Below are 17703 nucleotides of genomic sequence, written 5' to 3'. Positions count from 1 at the left end.
TTCAGCCTGTTTGGGAGTGATTTTTTCTCCCAAAAAATTGATTTTTTGATCATTATTTCACTATTCTAGCTGTCATATTTGATTTCTTCTCTCATAGATGGACTCCACTTTTCTCCTAACGGTCAAAAAATCAATTATCAAAATCACTCCCAAACAGGCTCGTTATTTAGATTTTTTTATTAGGGGTAGTTTCATCTTTTACCTTGTTAGGGTTTTATGTCTAGTTTTTTTAAGCAATCTAGGGTTTTACACTTTATATATTGCTTTCATCGTAGTTGTTTTAGAATCTTAAATAATACTGCATCTTGTTTTAACGTATTTTGTGTTTGAGTTCCATAGGCAGGCAACAAACCTTATATTATATTTGTACTTGAAGTATCAAATTGTTTGTCTGACTAACAAAGTGGTAGATCATGCAAAGTGTATAATGAAAACCATACAACTTCCTTACAAATTCTTAGGCCTTTATCTTCACACTAACGATAATATATCGTCTAGGAAATTTGCACTGTCTAGTTTCAATATTTATTTTGAAAGTTGACTTTGTTAACTTTTCCTTTACTTTTCAGATTTATTACTACTTTATGCAGGATGCTTGTTATGTATTATCATACATTGTATATTAACCAAGATGCATGATACTCCCAACTTTATTTGGTGTTAGTTGTTTCCATGTTAAACTAAATTCCTGCTTATGCAGCAAACCTGTTGAACCTGAACGACTTTTTGAGTGCCTTCCCAATTCTATGCGACCATCATCTGGGTCACCGGGAGATCAGGCTGATTCCAGTGGCATGATACCATCATCCCACAGTCACTCTGATCATCAAAATAGTGAAGAAAATTCTGCATACACAACACCAACTCTTATTCCGCCCCGGATTCTGCCTTTGTTGCATGATTTAGCACTACAGATGGTTGAGGCTGGTAATCAGCAGCAGTTACTGATAATATACAGGTGAGTACCAGATTTGGCTACAGAAACTATTCTTTTAGTCATGGGCATATCAGAAGAGAGAACTGAAAGACGATAGATTTAGCCTTTGTTTGACGACGAACTCTTTTTTTAACATATTCATTTTCAACCACACATTTACCCAATAAAATATTCTGTACATAAGTCCAAAACTTTTCCCTACTTTTTAACCACGCATTTTCCTAAAAATCTCTATTCAAAACTCTATTCTTCCCAAATAGTGATCGTCAAACAGGGGCTTCCCTCTGATATGATTGGTGATGTACCACTTTTAAAATTTTTCTATATTTTGGTTATCAATTTAACAATTGAAGGTGTTCTGGAAATATGAGAAAATCACTTGATCATGTTGCTAGGCTTCCATAATTGATTGGATTCTCAGATCTCCTTTTATTTTGCAATGGTCTCAAACTGATAGATCAAACAACAAGTAATGAACAAGTTCTAAGAAACCAAATTAAAACCATCTGCAACTTATTAAAATGTAGTCATCTCACATCATTCTTTTATTTTGTTTGTTCTTTCATTTAGGGAAGCTCGTTCTCAAGTTTTAGAAGAAAGCCTTCGCAAATTGGGAGTAGAAAAGCTTAGCAAAGATGATGTTCAGAAGATGCAATGGGAAGTTTTGGAAGCTAAAATTGGGAATTGGATCCATTTTATGCGGATTGCTGTATGTTCTCCCTCTAATGCTCACGCAGATTTGAACAAGCTAATTGTATGAGAATCTAATTATTTTCTAACAGGTCAAGTTGCTGTTTGCCGGAGAACGTAAAGTTTGTGATCAAATTTTTGAAGGCTTCAATCCCCTCATGGATCAGTGCTTTGCTGAAGTTACTGCAGGTAGCGTGGCAGTGCTACTCAGTTTTGGACATGCAATTGCCAAAAGCAAAAGATCCCCTGAAAAGTTATTTGTGCTTCTGGATATGTATGAAATAATGAGAGAAATTCACTCAGAGGTATGGGACATTTTCTTTCAAGCTGTAACTTCCTCGTGTATGATGAGAGACCTATGAGAGTGGAAAATCTTTTATTAGCTCTAAATATTACTTAAAAAACTAATTCAAAATACTTGTATAAGTCTTTAGCTTGATTTTAAAGAAAAATTTTCCTCAGATTGTTCTCCTCCAAATTTCTCCTGTGGGCATATATATATCAAGTATTTATTATACTCTAAAGTTCAGTGTCAATCAAAAAATGCATTATGCTTTAATAACATTATCACGTGACTCTAAGGAATGCTTATTGAAACTGTAAAGCTGAAATTTGGCAGATTGAATCACTTTTTAGAGGTCAACCTTGTAATGAAATCAGAGAGTCAGCCTTGGGTTTGACAAAGAGGCTTGCACAGACAGCACAAGAGACTTTTGGAGACTTTGAAGAAGCAGTTGAAAAAGATGCGACTAAAACTGCCGTGGCAGATGGAACAGTTCATCCTTTGACAAGCTATGTGATTAACTACGTGAAATTCCTGTTTGAGTATGTCAACTAACTCTAAAACCCTTCCTTTTAAATAAGAAGTTGGAACTACATTAGAAAGCAACTTAAAAAAGATGCCTTGTATGGTAATTTTCTGAAGTTGTAATCCATAGCTTACTGCGAGTCAACATTACAATAAACAGTTATGTATAACTACTTTCTCTCAGAGCATGTTCAATGATTTAATCAGGTTGCAACTTGCAAATAGATTACTATTTAGTTACACTGAATTCTTACATTTTTCTCGTGTATGATTGCAATTCGATGACGTCTCAACATATAGGACTGAAAGAAAGTGGAAACTATGATCTACGATATATTTCTAATGTATATTGAATTGGACAAAATAATATGAACTCGATATTGTTTATTTATGTATTCCATTCATATAGAATCTTCGTCTTGTTATTCTGCTTTTATATATAGAACACGTTTGTTTGTTAACAGTGAATAGATATACCAGCTTTAGCAACTGAACTGGTAAAAAGAGAGTGGGTCTATTTGAGTGCAAATTTATTCCTTTCATCATTCTAAACCTGGTCATATAAATTAGTTATGATTTATGAATGTGGGGTCCCCTTCTGCTGGACGGAATCCAATCCCTTAATGGGGATTTTCATGAACATTGTGGACTTTCAGTATTTTTTTTTTTTTCCTTCTGATTGAAGTTAAAAGAAACTTTCACAGTAAATTAGTGTGAAATACAATTTAAAAAATAAATAAAATAAATAAATTGTAGGCTTTACAAGAAACATGTTACTCGGTCACTATCCTTATTAAAATTTGAGGACACAGTATTAGTGCATCGTCAGAAAATGTTAATTGGAATAGAAAACCCATAGAGATTTTAATGTCTGAGTTCTTAGATCTTTTCTTTACTTTGATAATTTCGCCTTGTACCTCTAATTGTTATTCGAAATAAAAAATTCACCTGTGTTTTTCTAAATAATTAGAATCTTCTATAACATTGATGGGGCATATGGCACTTTTCCCATCTTACACGATGTACATCAATCTTAACTTTCCATTTAATCAAAATCTTTTGGTCCAGATAAATAATATAATATACTGTAATGACTTATCTATAATTTTCTGCTATGAGCTGTTTTCTGCTTTTTGTGTGACTGCGTGTATCTATATTTGTGTACTACAACTGAAAATGCCCTTTTTTTTTTTTTTTGGTCCAGCTATCAATCAACATTGAAGCAACTTTTCCGCGAATTTGAAAATGGAGATGACTCAAATTCTCAGCTAGCTGATGTTACAATGCGTATAATGCAGGCTCTTCAGACCAATTTGGATGGAAAATCTAAGCAGTATAAGGATCCATCTCTGACCCATTTGTTTCTCATGAATAACATTCATTATATGGTCAGATCTGTCCGCAGGTTATAACATTTTTATGGATTGTTGAAACATCAAGTCGATTTTTGTGCTCGTCAAATTTGTTTCTTATATATGTCTTGATTTTAGGTCTGAAGCCAAAGATTTGTTAGGCGATGATTGGGTGCAACGACATCGGAGAGTTGTTCAGCAACATGCAAATCAATATAAGAGGATTGCTTGGGCAAAGGTACTTCTTTACTCTCCCCTTATTATGCGCACAGTTAACTAAGAATTTGTGATCTATTGCTGCTCCAGCGACTAATGCTACCTGTGGAGATCATAAATTCCTGAAATGATTTCTACTAGATGTGTGGTTAGTATTGTTTTGCACTGTAGTAATAGGAACTATTTAGGTGATGATGCATTGAATTCACTTCTCGGACTTGGAGCATGTTTTTGGCTAGGATTAAAAAGTTTACTTAATAAGTAAGTTTTAAATAGATAATTCATTTTATTGGGCAAAGTTGTAAAGAAGAAGTAATTTTGAGAGTGAGGATCAAAATAATTAAGTGTTTTTTTCTTTTTCTTTTTTTGGGGGGTGGGGGGGGGGGGGTTGGGGGGTTTGGTTAAAAATACGAAAAAATTAAAATATCCCAACATGTTTGGAAACAAAAAAGTAACTTCAAATTCTTTCTAAGATTAGCTCAGCATACTCTTAATGTGTATATAAGGCATATATATCGCTTAAGAAAGCGTACTCGCATTCACCAAGCGCACATTAAGCACACTAGATCACCACCCTAGTTTGTGTCTCATATGATAGTTTCATCTTGTAATGGAATTAGAACATTCCTCTGCTTTTATTATGTCCAAGATAGGGTGATGACTTGGTCAAAATATCTGCTTTTCTCATCTTAATGCAGATATGCACTTCGACATTTATGCTTCCTTCTACATCTCGATATAATTAGTGAATACAGTGCTTGGGACTAATTTCTTTGGAAGTAAAAATTGGATAGTTATGTGATGTACTGAGTGTTATTTATTTTTAATGGTGGGTGCTGGTAAACCTTTTTAGGACAACTGTTGTACAAAACCATTTAGAAGGAAATAGTTCATGAGAATGTGGAATTTAAGTTTGTGCTAACATTGAAATATCATAGTTGGAGCAGCAGTCTATCAAAATGCCACATGCAATCTATCAATTACCAATAGAGTTTCTACCCTATTTCTTGCTCTCTGCTGGACCAGGAACATTATTTTCCTCCTGTCATTTGAGAATACTGAAGAATGGAACACCGCCTGTTGTATAAAGGCTCCTGTACTTCAGTACTTGTTTATAAAATTGTACATAAAATTATTTTGCATTTCCTTCTGCAGATTCTGCAGTGCCTCTCTGTTCAAGGCCTGACATCTTCTGGAGGCGGCAGTGTTGCTGGCATGGATGGAGGAAATAGTAGCGGAGCTTCAAGAGCAATTATCAAAGACAGGTGTGTTTGAGTTGTTATTTTCTGGAGAACAATTTTTGCTTGTTGAGTTGTATTAATTGACTTAAAAAGTGATTTGACTGAATCTGTTGTATTTCATTACTAGATTGAAGACATTTAATATGCAATTTGAGGAACTCCATCAAAGACAATCTCAATGGACAGTTCCTGACACTGAATTAAGAGAATCCCTGAGGCTCGCAGTTGCTGAAGTCTTGCTTCCAGCTTACCGATCTTTCATTAAACGCTTCGGGTACATTTTCTTTATTATTGGTAAAAAAAAATACATAACATTTCCACACGAATTCTGATGTTATCTTTCTATTCCTATATACGGGAAAATTGGTTGAGCCTCATACTATTCCCCAAGATGCAAGTTGGTGGACTAAAACTTTTTCATTATATATTTACAATCAATCTCCGGCTATAGATATGGTCCCACTCTCGTTAATATGAAAGTGTGTCCTCATAGAGTCATGCCCCGCTTTAAATTTCTGGGAACTAGCTCAAGTTGGGAAACAAAACTTAGGTTTTTCATAAAGTTGGACATGTGATGGCTACGAATCTTAAAAAGAGATTTTGACAGTTTTCTTAATTGGAACTGATTTATGACCTTCTTGATCCTATAATCATTCCATTTCTTTGGAAGTGATTATTAGGTTGAGTTTGAAGCCTTGGGCGCTTTTAATCTTGCAAATATCACGGAAGGTTAGAGACCAACTTGCTACTAGGCCAATAGGTTGGGAACCAATGCTGTAATTTGCCGAATATATTTTTGTTTATGTTATTCATGAAAAGAATCCTAAATGAAACTATGGAGCCCATATCTTGCATATTAATTTTTTATAACATCAAAAGCTTAGGATAATGATTCTATATTGGAGGCATAGTATTTCTAATTTGCTGCAAATGAATTGTATATTCTGTTTCTTATTGTTAACATCACCCTCTCCTCGTGTAACACGAGTATATTCTGGTTTAACGAATTTGGAATTTGGATTTTTGACGTATGTTTCAGGCCCTTGGTTGAGAACGGTAAGAACCCTCAGAAGTACATCAGATACAATCCAGAGGATCTGGAACATATGCTTGGTGAATTTTTCGAGGGTAAGACCTTAAATGACCCCAAGCGGTAGACATCCTATCCAATGCTAATCTATGTAATGGGGTTGACAGGCCTCGACTTTTAGTCTTTTATTAGACAACTATGGGGTCACTTTCTTGTACATGATGTTTCTTCCTTTGCCTGTGAAGGTGGTGCATATTGTAATATACTGCGTTGTAGAGCTTATTCATAGATTGCCTGTTTTCTTGTAATATACTGCTCAGAAAGAGGGCTTTTAGCAGTTCAAAACATGCCAATAATTCCTCTATTCTGCTTGCAAGCCTTGATATTCTTGCAGGAAATGTAAATTACTGGCTCTATTTATGCATTTTCTTTTGAATGTTATAATCTGAAAGGTAATCTGTCCTGTTAGGACATGTTTGGTCCACAATAGGATTAGAGAGCACAACAACGTTGAAGATATTTTATTTATTTATTTATTTTTATAAGAAAATGAACACCTTCAGTATATGAAGTCTACCTTACCATTTAAGAAGAGTGGTATTCCTACGTCTTTGCACCGAAGAATATGCTCTCCTAGTTTTTCTATATATAATTTTTTAAATTCCTTATAATAATTGAAGAATGGCGAGTACTAAGTAAGAATTTTTTTTATTGCAAACGAAAAGTAGAATATAAAACCTCATCAGAGCTGACTTTCTGCACATAATGATCAAGATAACAATTGCTCACCGTTGACGTGGCAATCAAGTTGTACTTTTTTTTTCCCCAAAAGAAAATAGGTTTGACCTATTGACGTGATAATATCACTAGGTAGACATTATAACTTCTGTTCATTGTAAGCGTGAGATTATTTCCATGACCGTCGTATTTATGAAAAGTTGGAACCCACTGGAAGAATTTACCCTATTTAATTTCCAACTAATTTATTATTTTGGATTTGCAAGAAAATTGTTTGAAACCCAATTCCTACATTAAAACCGGCATCATTTCATTAAAAAACATTCTCGTTAACTTTAATGTTTTCTGCTCTTTTTGACTAGTCATCACCCTCTCTTGGCCATAATTCTTATTCTTTTCATCGGTCCCACAATCTCTCTCTCGAATCTGATGATTGAGTGATCCGAGGCTTTGATCATTGAAAGAGAGGAGAGAGAGATTCTAATTATATGGTGATTGATGTGAGTTTGAGATCCAAGACTTCCCTTACTTTCTTGCAGAAATGATAGTGTGATCACCTTTAAATAACGCCCATTTCTACCTTTTTCCTTTATTAAAGAACACTGCAAGAGTTCAATGTGTGGAAACTTTGTCTCCATTCCAACCCTCTAACCTTTTGTGAACACCACACCTCTGTCTTTTGTGCGTGTTTAGCGTGGGAATTTGTGCCGGATAATCTTTATTGCCCAGCAATAAGAAAAAGTTGTATTGCCTTACATATAGAAATGAATAATGCCATTCGCAGTGAAGACTATCGACAGTTGGCCTATGTAGCGTACACTTGTCAGTTTTTCATTTGATGTATAATTCAAAAAATAACTATTATATCTATATATCAAATGTCAAATTGCCAAGTGTATGCCACATAGAACGATTACTGACAGTCTTCATTACGAATAACATTACCCTATAGAAATAGCTACTAATAGCAATATTTAATTCCCTCTTTGCTTTTCTCTTTTCCTCTTTCCCTTAAGGCTATATGCTTCCCTAGCTAGTAATCGACTAATGATTTCTAGATTATGTTCAGATTATCATGCTTTTCTTTTGAAAGGCATTTAGAGATTGGAAAACTCTATTTAGAAATTAATGCCGAAATAGACACGTGAAATACTTTTAAAATAGAGGTGTAAAATGATTGGTCAGAGCACAATTTTTTTACGGATTCGGCTTATAAAAAATAAAGATTGATTGTACATAACTTATTTTTTCTTTTTTGGTTTAATTTTAGGGGGGGAAATGGTCCAATGCTACCACGTACACCACGGAGTTCAATACTTTTTTTTTTTCCGGTGAAAAAAACAGCCCCAACTCTACTTTACATACATTTTCGCTGAATTATTTTCTAATTTATTTTGTTTTCTCGAGGATAAATAGTGCAATTAATTTGTGGGTTATCCGTTATTTATTGCATTTCAATCGAGAAAATGTATTCAAAATGATATTTGCTAAAGTATTTCTACCTCAATGAAGCAACCAAAAGCAAGTGTGATCTGTCTTTTGAGATGGAAATACTGCTTTTGACTACTTTTTAGGGAGTCACCTATTTTTCTTTCTTTTTACACAATTTTTTCACTCGCTTCTTAATTCAGAAATAATATAAATATCTCCTATAACACTTTCAATTCAAGAATAAAATAAATATCTCCCACGGACATTGACGTGGCACACCGATTATTTTAGTGGTATTGCCACTTTAGCCACTGTTTGGGCTCCAATTTTTCAAAAAATCGTTTTTTCAAACTCATTTTAGTCACATTTTTGCATAAAATAATTTTACGTGTAATCCAATGCAGCTTTGTTCATTGATTTCATTGATACTGCGAATAAAGCTCGACGTTGCCCCCCGGTAGCATAATCCAGTGGTGCAAAGGACAAGAGTTAGATTATTTCACGCCTTGCTGGCAGTCGCAGTATGGGAGTTTGATTCCTGAGACATGGAATTGGACTCCTTGTAGGCGCAGTGTACAAGCATCTCTTGTTCCCTGACCTGTTGAGACACATCCCGCAATTTACCTCCCTTACAAAGCTCTAAGGACGGGACGGTGGGGGTCCTCAAGGTTGGGGTTCAACCTTTTTTTTTTTTTTTTTTTAATTTAATAAAGCTCGAGGTCATGTCGCCTATGTTGACATTTGACAAAGATGCACTAGCAGTATTCGTTATCCAGAAAATTAGGGCGGGATTTGGATTTGCATTTAAGACAGAAATTTTTAAGGGCAAGAAGAAACTGAAAAGACTGATAGCTCCCCACTACTTTTAAAGACTCAGTCATTTTAAAAGTATTCCAAATTATTTGTATGTTTCTTTGAAGATTCTAAAGTAATAAACTTTATTTCTGATAGTTAATTTGGCACTTCCATGATGATGCAACAAATCTGTCACGGGTTTAATGTTTAATCCTTTCTTTCTTGGAAAATCATTCTGTCTGAATTATGTAATATAAGAAATTAGCATAGTAAATGAGCATCAGGTTATTTGACCCCCTAAACTTCGACTTTTTCAACACTTGAATTTACTTTTAACTAAATTTTAGTCTTTAAATATGTTTAGATATATTGTACTTTTTTCTTATTAAAAGTAACAAAAAAAAATTTCAACAATAAGGCAAAAGTCTCTTTTAAAATAAGTAACTTATGTTCGACTTTGGCAACAATTTTTTCAAACTTAATTATTTAGAGTCGTTAAACATGAAATGCTCTTTATTTTAAAGAGTCAACCCTTAAAATAGTAGTCTAATAGACTCTTTAAATTCACATTTTAATTTAAACCATCAGTCTAATTAATTAGAGAATAATATGTTTCTTGAAGACCACAAGCTTTATGTACAAACCTGTGAAGTTCATGTTCGGCAAAGCTTAAAATGTTTACTAATATGTAAGAACATTTACGAGAGACTTTCTATTTTTAAAGAACTTATTCTATAATTTAGAGAGTAAAAATTTTGAAGTACTCTAACTGGTTCTTTATATCTAATATTTAATTTTACTATTCCCAAAAAACATTTATCATTTTCTTTATCATTTATTTTAACTAACTTTTCTCTAAATTATTATATTCTTTTTTTACATTGAAAATTGAAATACTTTGAATGCATTTAATTATAGAAAGTGAGTTTGATTATCCAAATTTGGAGCCAAACCCACTCTTTAAATTAATTAGACTCATGGTTCCAATGTATCAATGTTTTTAAGCAAATGCTCTTCTTTAATTGATTCTAAAGTGAAAACTTCTTTAATCTTTATTGTTTAAAGATTAATCAGATTCGTGCTCTTATTTCTATGCTGATCTTGTTCTTTTAAGTTTTATACCTTGCAAAGATATGAATTTTGATAATGAAATTGGATTTAAACCATATAATATTTGGACGAAACAACTTTTACTCAACAAAACAATAGGAAATGAACTACTTTTAATTTAATCCTCAATTCCGTGAAATTAATATTAAGATAATTCGATGGCTTAAGAGACTTGATGATGTGATCTTGAATATGTTACCTTGAGTTCACCATATGGCTCTTTTAACATTGCGTAAGAGCTTAGCTCAACTCTATCAATTGTTAACAAAGCGTGCGTTTGCCCCCCGGGGCACAGCTCAATTGATGGATCAATCAACATTTGTCTTGCTTCCAGTGGCAGGGTGGAGATTCGAATTTCGACGTTGCCCCCCGGTAGCATAATCCAGTGGTGCAAAGGACAAGAGTTAGATTATTTCACGCCTTGCTGGCAGTCGCAGTATGAAAATTCGATTCCTGAGACATGGAATTGGATTCCTTGTAGACGCAGTGTACAAGCAGCTTTTGTTCCCTGACCTGTTGGAGCACATCCCGCAATTTACGTCCCTTACAAAGCTCTAAGTGCGGGGCGGTGGAGGTCCTCAAGGTTGGGGTTCAACCTTTTTTTTTTTTTTTTTTTAATTTAATAAAGCTCGAGGTCATGTCGCCTATGTTGACATTTGACAAAGATGCACTAGCAGTATTCGTTATCCAGAAAATTAGGGCGGGATTTGGATTTGCATTTAAGACAGAAATTTTTAAGGGCAAGAAGAAACTGAAAAGACTGATAGCTCCCCACTACTTTTAAAGACTCAGTCATTTTAAAAGTATTCCAAATTATTTGTATGTTTCTTTGAAGATTCTAAAGTAATAAACTTTATTTCTGATAGTTAATTTGGCACTTCCATGATGATGCAACAAATCTGTCACGGGTTTAATGTTTAATCCTTTCTTTCTTGGAAAATCATTCTGTCTGAATTATGTAATATAAGAAATTAGCATAGTAAATGAGCATCAGGTTATTTGACCCCCTAAACTTCGACTTTTTCAACACTTGAATTTACTTTTAACTAAATTTTAGTCTTTAAATATGTTTAGATATATTGTACTTTTTTCTTATTAAAAGTAACAAAAAAAAATTTCAACAATAAGGCAAAAGTCTCTTTTAAAATAAGTAACTTATGTTCGACTTTGGCAACAATTTTTTCAAACTTAATTATTTAGAGTCGTTAAACATGAAATGCTCTTTATTTTAAAGAGTCAACCCTTAAAATAGTAGTCTAATAGACTCTTTAAATTCACATTTTAATTTTCAAAATGCCACATGCAATCTATCAATTACCAATAGAGTTTCTACCCTATTTCTTGCTCTCTGCTGGACCAGGAACATTATTTTCCTCCTGTCATTTGAGAATACTGAAGAATGGAACACCGCCTGTTGTATAAAGGCTCCTGTACTTCAGTACTTGTTTATAAAATTGTACATAAAATTATTTTGCATTTCCTTCTGCAGATTCTGCAGTGCCTCTCTGTTCAAGGCCTGACATCTTCTGGAGGCGGCAGTGTTGCTGGCATGGATGGAGGAAATAGTAGCGGAGCTTCAAGAGCAATTATCAAAGACAGGTGTGTTTGAGTTGTTATTTTCTGGAGAACAATTTTTGCTTGTTGAGTTGTATTAATTGACTTAAAAAGTGATTTGACTGAATCTGTTGTATTTCATTACTAGATTGAAGACATTTAATATGCAATTTGAGGAACTCCATCAAAGACAATCTCAATGGACAGTTCCTGACACTGAATTAAGAGAATCCCTGAGGCTCGCAGTTGCTGAAGTCTTGCTTCCAGCTTACCGATCTTTCATTAAACGCTTCGGGTACATTTTCTTTATTATTGGTAAAAAAAAATACATAACATTTCCACACGAATTCTGATGTTATCTTTCTATTCCTATATACGGGAAAATTGGTTGAGCCTCATACTATTCCCCAAGATGCAAGTTGGTGGACTAAAACTTTTTCATTATATATTTACAATCAATCTCCGGCTATAGATATGGTCCCACTCTCGTTAATATGAAAGTGTGTCCTCATAGAGTCATGCCCCGCTTTAAATTTCTGGGAACTAGCTCAAGTTGGGAAACAAAACTTAGGTTTTTCATAAAGTTGGACATGTGATGGCTACGAATCTTAAAAAGAGATTTTGACAGTTTTCTTAATTGGAACTGATTTATGACCTTCTTGATCCTATAATCATTCCATTTCTTTGGAAGTGATTATTAGGTTGAGTTTGAAGCCTTGGGCGCTTTTAATCTTGCAAATATCACGGAAGGTTAGAGACCAACTTGCTACTAGGCCAATAGGTTGGGAACCAATGCTGTAATTTGCCGAATATATTTTTGTTTATGTTATTCATGAAAAGAATCCTAAATGAAACTATGGAGCCCATATCTTGCATATTAATTTTTTATAACATCAAAAGCTTAGGATAATGATTCTATATTGGAGGCATAGTATTTCTAATTTGCTGCAAATGAATTGTATATTCTGTTTCTTATTGTTAACATCACCCTCTCCTCGTGTAACACGAGTATATTCTGGTTTAACGAATTTGGAATTTGGATTTTTGACGTATGTTTCAGGCCCTTGGTTGAGAACGGTAAGAACCCTCAGAAGTACATCAGATACAATCCAGAGGATCTGGAACATATGCTTGGTGAATTTTTCGAGGGTAAGACCTTAAATGACCCCAAGCGGTAGACATCCTATCCAATGCTAATCTATGTAATGGGGTTGACAGGCCTCGACTTTTAGTCTTTTATTAGACAACTATGGGGTCACTTTCTTGTACATGATGTTTCTTCCTTTGCCTGTGAAGGTGGTGCATATTGTAATATACTGCGTTGTAGAGCTTATTCATAGATTGCCTGTTTTCTTGTAATATACTGCTCAGAAAGAGGGCTTTTAGCAGTTCAAAACATGCCAATAATTCCTCTATTCTGCTTGCAAGCCTTGATATTCTTGCAGGAAATGTAAATTACTGGCTCTATTTATGCATTTTCTTTTGAATGTTATAATCTGAAAGGTAATCTGTCCTGTTAGGACATGTTTGGTCCACAATAGGATTAGAGAGCACAACAACGTTGAAGATATTTTATTTATTTATTTATTTTTATAAGAAAATGAACACCTTCAGTATATGAAGTCTACCTTACCATTTAAGAAGAGTGGTATTCCTACGTCTTTGCACCGAAGAATATGCTCTCCTAGTTTTTCTATATATAATTTTTTAAATTCCTTATAATAATTGAAGAATGGCGAGTACTAAGTAAGAATTTTTTTTATTGCAAACGAAAAGTAGAATATAAAACCTCATCAGAGCTGACTTTCTGCACATAATGATCAAGATAACAATTGCTCACCGTTGACGTGGCAATCAAGTTGTACTTTTTTTTTCCCCAAAAGAAAATAGGTTTGACCTATTGACGTGATAATATCACTAGGTAGACATTATAACTTCTGTTCATTGTAAGCGTGAGATTATTTCCATGACCGTCGTATTTATGAAAAGTTGGAACCCACTGGAAGAATTTACCCTATTTAATTTCCAACTAATTTATTATTTTGGATTTGCAAGAAAATTGTTTGAAACCCAATTCCTACATTAAAACCGGCATCATTTCATTAAAAAACATTCTCGTTAACTTTAATGTTTTCTGCTCTTTTTGACTAGTCATCACCCTCTCTTGGCCATAATTCTTATTCTTTTCATCGGTCCCACAATCTCTCTCTCGAATCTGATGATTGAGTGATCCGAGGCTTTGATCATTGAAAGAGAGGAGAGAGAGATTCTAATTATATGGTGATTGATGTGAGTTTGAGATCCAAGACTTCCCTTACTTTCTTGCAGAAATGATAGTGTGATCACCTTTAAATAACGCCCATTTCTACCTTTTTCCTTTATTAAAGAACACTGCAAGAGTTCAATGTGTGGAAACTTTGTCTCCATTCCAACCCTCTAACCTTTTGTGAACACCACACCTCTGTCTTTTGTGCGTGTTTAGCGTGGGAATTTGTGCCGGATAATCTTTATTGCCCAGCAATAAGAAAAAGTTGTATTGCCTTACATATAGAAATGAATAATGCCATTCGCAGTGAAGACTATCGACAGTTGGCCTATGTAGCGTACACTTGTCAGTTTTTCATTTGATGTATAATTCAAAAAATAACTATTATATCTATATATCAAATGTCAAATTGCCAAGTGTATGCCACATAGAACGATTACTGACAGTCTTCATTACGAATAACATTACCCTATAGAAATAGCTACTAATAGCAATATTTAATTCCCTCTTTGCTTTTCTCTTTTCCTCTTTCCCTTAAGGCTATATGCTTCCCTAGCTAGTAATCGACTAATGATTTCTAGATTATGTTCAGATTATCATGCTTTTCTTTTGAAAGGCATTTAGAGATTGGAAAACTCTATTTAGAAATTAATGCCGAAATAGACACGTGAAATACTTTTAAAATAGAGGTGTAAAATGATTGGTCAGAGCACAATTTTTTTACGGATTCGGCTTATAAAAAATAAAGATTGATTGTACATAACTTATTTTTTCTTTTTTGGTTTAATTTTAGGGGGGGAAATGGTCCAATGCTACCACGTACACCACGGAGTTCAATACTTTTTTTTTTTCCGGTGAAAAAAACAGCCCCAACTCTACTTTACATACATTTTCGCTGAATTATTTTCTAATTTATTTTGTTTTCTCGAGGATAAATAGTGCAATTAATTTGTGGGTTATCCGTTATTTATTGCATTTCAATCGAGAAAATGTATTCAAAATGATATTTGCTAAAGTATTTCTACCTCAATGAAGCAACCAAAAGCAAGTGTGATCTGTCTTTTGAGATGGAAATACTGCTTTTGACTACTTTTTAGGGAGTCACCTATTTTTCTTTCTTTTTACACAATTTTTTCACTCGCTTCTTAATTCAGAAATAATATAAATATCTCCTATAACACTTTCAATTCAAGAATAAAATAAATATCTCCCACGGACATTGACGTGGCACACCGATTATTTTAGTGGTATTGCCACTTTAGCCACTGTTTGGGCTCCAATTTTTCAAAAAATCGTTTTTTCAAACTCATTTTAGTCACATTTTTGCATAAAATAATTTTACGTGTAATCCAATGCAGCTTTGTTCATTGATTTCATTGATACTGCGAATAAAGCTCGACGTTGCCCCCCGGTAGCATAATCCAGTGGTGCAAAGGACAAGAGTTAGATTATTTCACGCCTTGCTGGCAGTCGCAGTATGGGAGTTTGATTCCTGAGACATGGAATTGGACTCCTTGTAGGCGCAGTGTACAAGCATCTCTTGTTCCCTGACCTGTTGAGACACATCCCGCAATTTACCTCCCTTACAAAGCTCTAAGGACGGGACGGTGGAGGTCCTCAAGGTTGGGGTTCAACCTTTTTTTTTTTTTTTTTTTAATTTAATAAAGCTCGAGGTCATGTCGCCTATGTTGACATTTGACAAAGATGCACTAGCAGTATTCGTTATCCAGAAAATTAGGGCGGGATTTGGATTTGGATTTAAGACAGAAATTTTTAAGGGCAAGAAGAAACTGAAAAGACTGATAGCTCCCCACTACTTTTAAAGACTCAGTCATTTTAAAAGTATTCCAAATTATTTGTATGTTTCTTTGAAGATTCTAAAGTCATAAACTTTATTTCTGATAGTTAATTTGGCAATTCCATGATGATGCAACAAATCTGTCACGGGTTTAGTGTTTAATCCTTTCTTTCTTGGAAAATCATTCTGTCTGAATTATGTAATATAAGAAATTAGCATAGTAAATGAGCATCAGGTTATTTGACCCCCTAAACTTCGACTTTTTCAACACTTGAATTTACTTTTAACTAAATTTTAGTCTTTAAATATGTTTAGATATATTGTACTTTTTTCTTATTAAAAGTAACAAAAAAAAATTTCAACAATAAGGCAAAAGTCTCTTTTAAAATAAGTAACTTATGTTCGACTTTGGCAACAATTTTTTCAAACTTAATTATTTAGAGTTGTTAAACATGAAATACTTTTTATTTTAAAGAGTCAACCCTTAAAATAGTAATCCAATAGACTCTTTAAATTCACATTTTAATTTAAACCATCAGTCTAATTAATTAGAGAATAATATGTTTCTTGAAGACCACAAGCTTTATGTACAAACCTGTGAAGTTCAGGTTCGGCAAAGCTTAAAATGTTTAATAATATGTAAGAACATTTTCAAGAGACTCTCTATTTTTAAAGAACTTATTCTATATTTTAGAGAGCATTTATAAATTTAGAGAGAAAAATTTTTGAAGTACTCTAACTGGTTCTTTATATCTAATATTTAATTTTACTATTCCCAAAAAACATTTATCATTTTCTTTATCATTTATTTTAATTAACTTTTCTCTAGATTATTATATTCTTTTTTTACATTGAAAATTGAAATACTTTGGATGCATTTAATTATAGAAAGTGAGTATGATTATCTAAATTTGGTGCCAAACCCACTCTTTAAATTAATTAGACTCTTGGTTCCAATGTATCAATGTTTTTAAGCAAATGCTCTTCTTTAATTGATTCTAAAGTGAAAACTTCTTTAATCTTTATTGTTTAAAGATTAATCAGATTCGTGCTCTTATTTCTATGCTGATCTTGTTCTTTTAAGTTTTATACCTTGCAAAGATATGAAATTTGATAATGAAATTGGATTTAAACCATATAATATTTGGACGAAACAACTTTTACTCAACAAAACAATAGGAAATGAACTACTTTTAATTTAATCCTCAATTCCGTGAAATTAATATTAGGATAATTCGACGGCTTAAGAGACTTGATGATGTGATCTTGAATATGTTACCTTGAGTTCACCATATGGTTCTTTTAACATTGCGTAAGAGCTTAGCTCAACTCTATCAATTGTTAACAAAGCATGCGTTTGCCCCCCAGGGCATAGCTTAACTGGTAGATCAATCAACATTTGTCTTGCTTTCAGCGGCAGGGTGAAGGTTCGAATCTTGGTGGGAACCTACGGCCAGATTTATTTGGTATGGAGCATTCACTTTGGAAGAAGATCTCTTGTGCGCAGAAGTGTACAGACGGTGGGGGAAACCTGCGATCCAATTGAGGCATAACCCGAGATTTACCCCCTCCAAAATTTTAGGGGCAAGGGTCTTGGGGGTCCAGGAATTAGTCTAATATAAGTTGGGATACCTGGATATCAAAAAAAAAAAACAAACAAAGCGTGCGTTTAGTCAATGGTCAACAAAGTGCACTTCTCTAAAATGTTTATTCATTTTGCGTTGTATGAAGTATATA

General features: G+C 33.7%; 2 protein-coding genes across 3 annotated transcripts in view; both read left to right on the top strand.

The window, feature by feature from the left end:
• The window catches only part of LOC111374151 (exocyst complex component EXO70A1-like), a 17635-nt gene extending 10917 nt beyond the window's left edge, over positions 1–6718 (top strand). For both annotated transcript variants that reach the window (XM_022996783.1, XM_022996784.1), the window contains 9 exons: positions 701–958; positions 1508–1646; positions 1720–1932; positions 2247–2452; positions 3640–3840; positions 3926–4025; positions 5159–5268; positions 5372–5518; positions 6284–6718. In XM_022996783.1, the coding sequence (XP_022852551.1) occupies positions 701–958; positions 1508–1646; positions 1720–1932; positions 2247–2452; positions 3640–3840; positions 3926–4025; positions 5159–5268; positions 5372–5518; positions 6284–6401 (1492 nt within the window). In that variant the 3' untranslated portion in view covers positions 6402–6718. The remainder of the gene's footprint in view (positions 1–700; positions 959–1507; positions 1647–1719; positions 1933–2246; positions 2453–3639; positions 3841–3925; positions 4026–5158; positions 5269–5371; positions 5519–6283) is intronic.
• A 5014-nt stretch (positions 6719–11732) lies between these two features.
• On the top strand, positions 11733–13397 carry LOC111374152 (exocyst complex component EXO70A1-like). Its single transcript, XM_022996785.1, has 3 exons — positions 11733–11947; positions 12051–12197; positions 12963–13397. Exons 1-3 carry the CDS (start codon positions 11748–11750, stop codon positions 13078–13080), a joined length of 465 nt encoding a protein of 154 aa, XP_022852553.1. The 5' UTR covers positions 11733–11747; the 3' UTR covers positions 13081–13397.
• Positions 13398–17703: the final 4306 nt, after the last annotated feature.

The sequence above is a fragment of the Olea europaea genome, unplaced genomic scaffold, assembly GCF_002742605.1.
Source record: "Olea europaea var. sylvestris unplaced genomic scaffold, O_europaea_v1 scaffold1207, whole genome shotgun sequence".
NCBI classification, from domain to species: Eukaryota; Viridiplantae; Streptophyta; class Magnoliopsida; order Lamiales; family Oleaceae; genus Olea; species Olea europaea.
The sequence above is the reverse complement of the archived record's forward strand: the minus strand, read 5'-3'. Positions and strand labels throughout refer to the sequence as shown.

Coding starts and splice junctions, on each gene's coding strand:
- LOC111374152 (XM_022996785.1), top strand. CDS start 11,748: ATGGAACACCGCCTGTTGTATAAAGGCTCCTGTACTTCAGTACTTGTT. Junction 11,948..12,050: donor AGAGCAATTATCAAAGACAG/GTGTGTTTGAGT, acceptor TTTCATTACTAG/ATTGAAGACATTTAATATGC. Junction 12,198..12,962: donor TCTTTCATTAAACGCTTCGG/GTACATTTTCTT, acceptor CGTATGTTTCAG/GCCCTTGGTTGAGAACGGTA.